The sequence below is a fragment of the Strigops habroptila genome, chromosome 5 (genome assembly GCF_004027225.2).
Source record: "Strigops habroptila isolate Jane chromosome 5, bStrHab1.2.pri, whole genome shotgun sequence".
Classification (NCBI taxonomy): Eukaryota; Metazoa; Chordata; class Aves; order Psittaciformes; family Psittacidae; genus Strigops; species Strigops habroptila.
Genome location: NC_044281.2, coordinates 65501685 through 65509581, shown reverse-complemented (window position 1 = coordinate 65509581; position 7897 = coordinate 65501685). Strand labels below are relative to the sequence as shown.

At 54.7% G+C, this 7897-nt stretch overlaps 1 protein-coding gene across 1 annotated transcript; it reads left to right on the top strand.

Annotated features, from left to right (window-relative positions):
* The first annotated feature begins 2086 nt into the window (after positions 1–2086).
* HHEX (hematopoietically expressed homeobox) lies at positions 2087–7497 on the top strand. The gene is made up of 4 exons (XM_030488418.1): positions 2087–2564; positions 4167–4345; positions 4566–4616; positions 6232–7497. Exons 1-4 carry the CDS (start codon positions 2186–2188, stop codon positions 6463–6465), a joined length of 843 nt encoding a protein of 280 aa, XP_030344278.1. The 5' UTR covers positions 2087–2185; the 3' UTR covers positions 6466–7497.
* The last annotated feature ends 400 nt before the right edge of the window (positions 7498–7897 follow it).

Here is a 7897-nt window from a genome sequence, read left to right as displayed (position 1 = left end):
AGCAGAGTGAAAATATTGAAACTCCGAGACCCCTTGCATTAAAAAGTCACAACTGTTCTATTTTATTAGTTCTGACTGTGTGAAAAAAATTATAAGGACAACATTGAAAAAATCCGGGTTTTAGAGCCCCGAATGGCCGTAAAAACAATAAAATCAACTATAAAACCTGCACTAGTGATATTAAAAAATTATGTAGTTCAATAAATGTGACATTTCATGAATGCGGATTTAATAGCCTCCAACCCGTGGAAGGAGGAAGGCTGAGGTCTAACAATTGAATTTGAAAGGGGCGGTGCTGTAGAACTGCAAAATTAAGTGCTTCATTTTTCTTGTTAGGGATTATGCAGTGGTAGTGGAATGTAATAACTGCGCCATTAAAACTTCCTTTTAACAAGGCCTATTGCTTGTATAAAAGTCAGAAAAGAATAATCTCTTCCCCTATTTATTTGTTTTCCAATAATACAGCAAAACGTGTTGTGTTTTTTTCTTTTTTCTTTTTTTTTCTTTTCGCTTAAACTTGTTCTCAGGATTTTGAATCGACAGCTTGTAAAATATTTTGGGGCCCTCCCTACTGCTGCCTCGTATCGTGCACGTCGTTATTCCAGAGGGCAACGGGTCATCGGTTTACCGTACATTTATTAAGTAAATCAAGCTGCAAATCCAACACTTCCAGATGAAAACATTAGCTAAACCCCTTGGAAAGAGCAATGCCTGGGAGACCGAGCACACAGAGAAAAAAATAATCAAAACTGTCAGCTCGCTTTACGTGTACCTGATATTTACAAGACACAAGACCACGCTTTAAAGGTGAGTTTTGGCATTTGCTAACAATGTAAAGAAAGGAAAAAAACCAACCTCCCTATATTATTAAAAATATATATATTTCCATTTCACCAACACCCTTTCGTCTTGCTCTGAGCCTCTCAGTTATTAAGATCTTCGTGGGTTTGAACTGGAGACCTTTCTCTTTTTTTTTAAAGAAAGCTAAGCCAGCACCTGCTATTCCTTAACAGCTCTCCGTGCTCCTGTCAGCTCGGGGCGGATGAGGGAAACGGGGGACGGGCGCCCCGGCGGGTCCGCGGACACGCGGAGGGCACCTGCAGCCTCCGCTCCCACAGGAGAGGGGGGACAAGGCGGCGACACCCGCTGCCGTCGGGGCGAGTCCCGGGTGGGTGACGGGGCGCAGGGAGAGCGGCGGTCGCTGCCCCACCATGGGCTGCCATGGGCAGCCCCGCCGCGGGGCCAGGAGCGGGAGCCGGCGGCACGCGGACAGAGCGCACGTCCCTCCCTCCCCGGGGCGGTGGGGCAGGAGGAAACACCCGGCGGCTTTTTAAAAATGAAGCCGGCGGTGCCCAGGTGGCGCTGCTCGGGCCGCCAGACCCTCCGTGTGCCGGCCAGTGCTGCCCCGCGGGGCAAGGAGTGGGAAGCGCCGCCGCGCTGCTCCGCGCTCAGCCAGGCTTTCTGCCCGTCCTGGGAGGACGGGCAGGAACCTACGCGGCCCCCATTCCGCGGCCGCGCTCCTCCGCCCCTTTCCCGGTCCGCGCAGCCAGGCGGAGCGCCCGCGGGGCATTTTCAGAAGCCCGCAGAGCACGGCGAGCTCCGTGTGTGCGTGTGTTGCCCCTCCTCACTCAGCCCGGGGCCGGGCCACGCTACGGCGGGGTCAGCGCTTTCCCCCGTGGGGAAGCCCGAAGTCCGAGTGCCACTGCACCGTGCACGGGTAGAGGAGCAAGAGCCTGTGCTGTCAGCGCCGGGCACCCTGCCCGCTGCTGCCGGATCTCGCTCCGTACTCTCCGCTCCCCCACGAGGTTCCGCCGTGCCCACCCAAGCGCGGTGCCGTCGGGGCCCAGTTGGGCTGGGGATCGCGCCCCACTGCCCGGGCTCCCCCGAGCTCCGGCGGCCGTTGATTGGCGCCGCGGGGAGTTTGCTCGGGGAGGCGGGGGGAGTGTTCGCCGGCGGGGGGTGGTTTCCCCCTTCCCTGGCCGGGCTCATTGGCTAGACGGAGCCGTGGCAGGAAGGGGACAGAGACCACGCGGGCTCCGCCCCGCGCCAATAGAAACCTATCGAAGGGTAACCCGAGCCCAGAGAAACCCGCGGCGGCGGTGCCAGCACCCATCCGACGCGGTCGGGGCCGGCTCTCCGCAGGGGCGGCCGGGGGCGAGGGGGGTGCGCGGGCGGCGGCCGGGCCATGCAGTACCAGCCGCCGGGCGCGGCGCCGGCGGCCCTGGGCGTCGGCGTCCCGCTGTACGCGCCCACGCCGCTGCTCCAGCCCGCGCACCCCACGCCCTTCTACATCGAGGACATCCTGGGCCGCGGCCCCGCCGCCGCCCCGGCCCCCCACTCCCTGCCCGCCCCGCCGCCGCCGACGCTGCCGTCGCCTAACTCCTCCTTCACCAGCCTGGTGTCCCCGTACCGGACCCCCATCTACGAGCCGACCCCCATCCACCCGGCCTTTTCCCACCACCTCGCCGCCACCTACGGCACCGGCGCCTACGCCGGGCCCCTCTACTCTTTCCCCCGCGCCGTCGGTGACTACGCGCACGCCCTGATCCGACAGGACCCCCTAGGTAAGCCAAACCCTCCCTGCCCTCCCCGGCTGCCGCCGCTCCGCTCCCATCCCGTCGTGTCCCCGTCCCGCCGTCGGGGGCTGAGGGGGGATGGGAAGTGAGTGAAAGCTTCCCCCTCTCCCTTCTGCCCCGCCGCCTCTCTGCGCTCCCCCAGTCTCCCTCCTGCCCCCGGCTGATTTACGGTAAATTAAAGACGCGCCGCGCTCCGGCGCTGGCAGCGAGACCGCAGTGCGCGGCCGCGGTGACTCAGATTTGTTTTCCTTCAAACCAAGTAACTCTGAGAGTGTCCTTAGTAATGTCGCGTGTGGTTTTGGTGGGGAGTTTTAATTGTGCTGGGAGATCGCATGGTAGATCTCAACCTTTTCCTGTGGATGACTTGAAAAACAGGCGGGAGGCCGGCTCCGCTTGCCGGGGCCCCCGCGGCTCCCCGACGGGCCGGGTAGGTCGGGACGGGCCGGGTGGGCCGGGCCGGGCCCTGGCGGCCGCTCTCGCTCGCGGCCGGGGGAAGCGTCCCTGCTGCGGGGCTGAGCCCCGCGCCCGGGCTGCAGCACTTGTTCTTCGTGATTGCAAAACTGGACCTGAGTCACCACATTTGTGCAGTGAAAGAGGCTGACCCTTTCCGTTCATACAGGAAACCTTGAGCTCTCGATAGGAGTAAATCTGGTTTCAGAAGCTGTTAAGTGTTTTCCTGGCCGCCTGAAGCAGGCTCTTCCCCGGGAGTCGTGCACATTGCTGATTACTTTATCGACATCCTCAATACAGACAAATTCAGGAAACACTCGACTTCTGATAGCCGGGATCCGTTTTTCTGATATTGTTCATTTCCTCTGTGTGGGATGTGACTTTATGACAGCTAAAATAACCAGTTGCTTCCTATTTTTTTTTTGAGTCTGTTTTGCACCAGAATTACTAAAGCCTGACGCAAGCAAAATCTTGAAAAACAATGCAGCAAATTTCAAAGGGTGCAGGCAGCAAGACAGAAAGACAAACAGAGTGACTCAGTGGCACTGGCCAGAGCCTCCGGCCGCGGCTGCCGCTCCGCACGGGGCTGGCTCCTGGCATGTTGCTGCTTGCGCCGCCTCGCCCCGCACCGCTGCCCCGGACACGGGCGGGCGAGCCCCGGGCCGGGGATGCGGAGCCTGAGGGGGCTCTTGCCCGGAGCGAGTGGGGGCCCCGTGCCCTCGGGTTGGTGCATCCCCACGCCCAGCCCTGCAGTGTCCCCCCCGCTCTCCATGGAACCCGGGTACTGGTGCAGGGAAAGGGAGACGGTTTCTTTGGGCCATCGCAGTGCAAGAGCAGAAGGAAGCAAAGGTCCTTTTTTTTTTTTTTTTTCTTTCTCTCTTCTTTGCGAGATAGACCAACAGGAAACACATTGACGGAAATGTTGCCAAAGCCCGTAGAGTGGCTTTCACTGGTCTCTCTGAGGTGAAAATCAGGGGAGGTAAAAGCTCAGGCTAGGAGCTGGGGGAAATAAAAGCAAGCGAAGGAAATCAGCGGGCCCTGGACCCGGCGCGTCTCCAGGCCCGGGCTCAGGCCGGGGCTTCCCGGGCACGCGTGTCCGCGGCCGGCCGGTGACCCTCGGCGGTGTGCTTCTCTTTGAAGGGAAGCCGCTGCTGTGGAGCCCCTTCATCCAGCGGCCGCTGCACAAGAGGAAAGGCGGGCAGGTCCGCTTCTCCAACGACCAGACCATCGAGCTGGAGAAAAAGTTCGAGACGCAGAAATATCTCTCCCCGCCAGAGAGGAAGCGCCTGGCCAAGATGCTGCAGCTCAGCGAGAGGCAGGTGAGGCCTTGCCCGCTCCCCAGGGAACGGCACCTCATGCCCGGGCAGCCCGCGGCCCCGCTCCAGCCCCCACCATGCGGCTGTCGGCTCCCGGGGACCCTGTCGGCCCGGCCCGGGAGGACGGGGGGAGTTGGCTCTCACTTTTTTTTCGTGGCTCGGTAAGGCTCCTGGCGCTTACCGGCTTCGAGACTACCCCGCGCCTTCTCTCGTTGTCGTTCAGGTCAAAACGTGGTTTCAGAATCGCAGAGCCAAATGGAGGCGTCTAAAGCAGGTACGGGGATGTTTCCGTTTCTATAGAAATAAGTATTTTAATTGTCTTATCTTACGCTGTGCTCGCCTATTCCAGGTTGTATGCAAAAGTCATCTGAAAGGCTGTTTAACCTCTTCACCTTGATTAAAAAGACAAATAGTCATGCTGGAACCCATGAGGGCTCGTTCAGGCAGCACTAACGTTAAAAGCTCCTAATGTAGTTCCTATATCAATTATGCCCGGCTTTCACACACCAGCTATTAAAACTCCACGCTAATTGTTTTGTAAACCCATATGTTGTTTAGCCAATTAACGTGGAGAAGATAAGTAATTGTCAGTAAATTACTCGGGCAGTTGTTCTGGAGAAGAATATTTATTGGTCTTTTAAATCGCCTTCTCTTAATAAACACAAGTCGATTTATTCTGCAAATGTGGGGAGAAGCAGGTACACACGCCCTGTTTGTTTTGAGGAGCCGCATGGAAAATTGAGTAGCTTTTACTTTTCCCTTACAAATAGTTACAGTGTATGAGGCTGAGAGGTTGAAGCAGTTTCCCTTCCCGTAGAAATTGTGCTCAAGCAGATAAATCTTTTTTTTTAATGGCCCAGAGGGCCCGATCCTGCCCGGCTCGGCCAGATCAAGGGCCCTGGGCTCAAAGATTTCTGAAAAATCCCTGCGTTGTGGCCTGAGTCTGGCTCCAGTAAGTGTGACATAGACTGCCAAGTTTTACTGCTAAAGCAGCCTTTAATATAAATAATAATAAAACTAATCACAGTGCCACGCTCTTGATGTATTTGTTCTGTGACCTCTCCTCGGGTTTAACCCGTACTTCAGTTGAATTTTTAATCAAGTCCCTTTACTCTGGTGAGAGGCAGGCTGGGTCCCCAGTGCCTCCTTGGCAGGCCCCGACCCACGCTGCCGTGTCCGGAGAGCTCGCTTGGGATCTCGGCCATTTTAAGTCATTTCCTCCTTTTCATTCAGTCACAGCCATTTCTCCGAGCCCATACGGTTATAGCATGGGTACGTGTCTCTGCCTGCTTACCCTCAAGAATATCATTTCATGCCCCCTTAGGGGACTGGGCTCCCCAGACAGCTGCCGGTGCAAGGCTACTCCTGCCTTCAGAAACGGGGTTTGGTTTTGGTTTGGTTTTAATTAAATACTGAGTTTTAGTTTAATTAGTAATTTTTTCCCATTTGCTTTTGGGCCACTGATGGATTTGGCCTCCCTCCTTTTGCTGTTGGGTATAATTAAAGAAAGATCAGGGCAGGAGGAAGCTGTGTGTCGGTGTTTGTAGACTCATAATAAACATTTGCTTTGCTAAAGACAAAAGTTCAGAGGTTCCTGGGCTCCGGCAGCTCCCGACTCTTTTGAAGTGGCTGCGATAACCATCGCTGAGGAGCCTTATTCACAGCAGCGGCCTCTGTGGCTGCCGGGGAGCGGGACCAGAGCCGAGGCTCTTACCCAGCCCCGGCCCACTCAGGCAGGTTTATAGGCAGGAGGCCCAGAGAGTAGTGGGACACCTGACTTTTCCTGCAAGAAACCCAGCGTGGTTTTCCCACCTAGCACAGCTGGAATTCCCAGGCCTCCTGGCTCTGTGGTCCATATTTCTGTGTAAAGCAGGCTTCTTTCATTGCAGGAGAACCCCCAGGCCACCAAAAAAGAAGAAGTGGAAGGTGCTGACAGTCACAGTGACCAAAGGCCGGAGAACTGCCCGACCCCGGAGCAGAAGGGTAAGGAGGTATCCCTGGACGGCTCACAGTACACCCCCTCACCCGCCTCACAGGAAGACCTGGAGTCAGATGTCTCTGAGGATTCCGATCAAGAAGTGGACATTGAAGGCGATAAAGGCTATTACAATCCTACCCACTAATGGCCCCATGCAGAGAGTGGACCCTAACTCGGCTTGCACTTTACCAGGGGCTGATTTGGAAGAATATTATGCTAGAGGAGGAAAAAACTTTCACCGTTCCACTGAAAGCCAAAAAAAAAAAAACAACCCCAACACCAAATAGACTCATTTTATAATAAGCAGAGAAAGAAAGATGTATTTTCAGCAAATGGTCATTTTTTTGCAGATCTCTAATTTGGTTAAAGGAACATGGTTTGTATTTAATTACTTGTAAGATATATTTGTACATTAATCGATGTTCTAACTGGAATATAATACTGCACCCTGTCTTTGCTTGTGGAGGGTCAGAATCAGCTGCTGTGGGTGATCAGGCAAAACTCCTCTCTAACTAGTGTGGAAGTGAGTATGGATTGCAGGCCTAAGCCCTTTCTGTGTGTAAACAAATGCAGTTTAAATAGGTTAATTTAAACACCCTTTGCAAGCAGGGAAACATGTTCTGTGAAATAAGGACGGATTTGACCATCCCAACAAGTGCCTTATGCTCATACCCTTTTACCTGTCGTGGTGCTCTCTACTGAGACATCCCTCTGTTCATCAGGTGGTGTTTTTGGACAGATTAGCTTTTCCTCTTGTGTGAGATGAAATGTGCCTTCAGGATTTTCAAGGACTTTGCCTCCCAATCTGGATGGTTCCGTTGGCAGGGAAAGAAAAAAAAAAAAACCTGAAACATATTTTTCTTCTTGAAAAAATCTCTAGTGCTGTTTTTTACAGATTTTGTATTTGAGAAGAAAATGCAGGGAGTGATAGGGCCCTGCTGCGGGAGAGAAACTGGCGTCAGCTGTGGGGGATCAGTGAGGCACACAGCCCTCGGAAGATAATGCCTATTATATACATATCTGCTTCTGTACATACTCGTTTTCTTTAAAAGTCTTGCGGTTTTATACCTCACGTTGTTCATATTTTGTACATATTTGTTCAATGTCAAAAGAAAAAAAAAGGCAAACCGTGGTATTTAATTTTTGGTGAAATAAAACTAAACTCTGCACCACCTGCCACGCTGGCAGTCCAGTTACTGGCGGGAGAAATCCCAAACCTTTCCCCCACAGCAGTGCCCCAGGCGTGTTGTAATCGTGCTTTTCCCTCCGGTCCCATCCTGCAGCTTATTATTATTATTATTTAATGTTTTTGCTGTTTTCCAGCCGGCCACCCCGCGACTCGGTCTTGCCTGCACTCGTGCGCGCGCGGGAAAAGGGCTGCGCGGCGGGAGGAGGAAAGCCAGGTCTGCGAGTCCCGGCTGGAAGCGCAAGTGTTTACCCCCGAGTCGCCCCGACCCTGGGGGGCCGGGAGAGTGCGGGCTGGAGGAGGAGCGGGGCCTGCTCGGGGCCGGGCATCGACCCCATCCGGGGCAGCCGCTGACCCGCCTGAGTCAACAGTGGTTATTTATCGGCCTTTC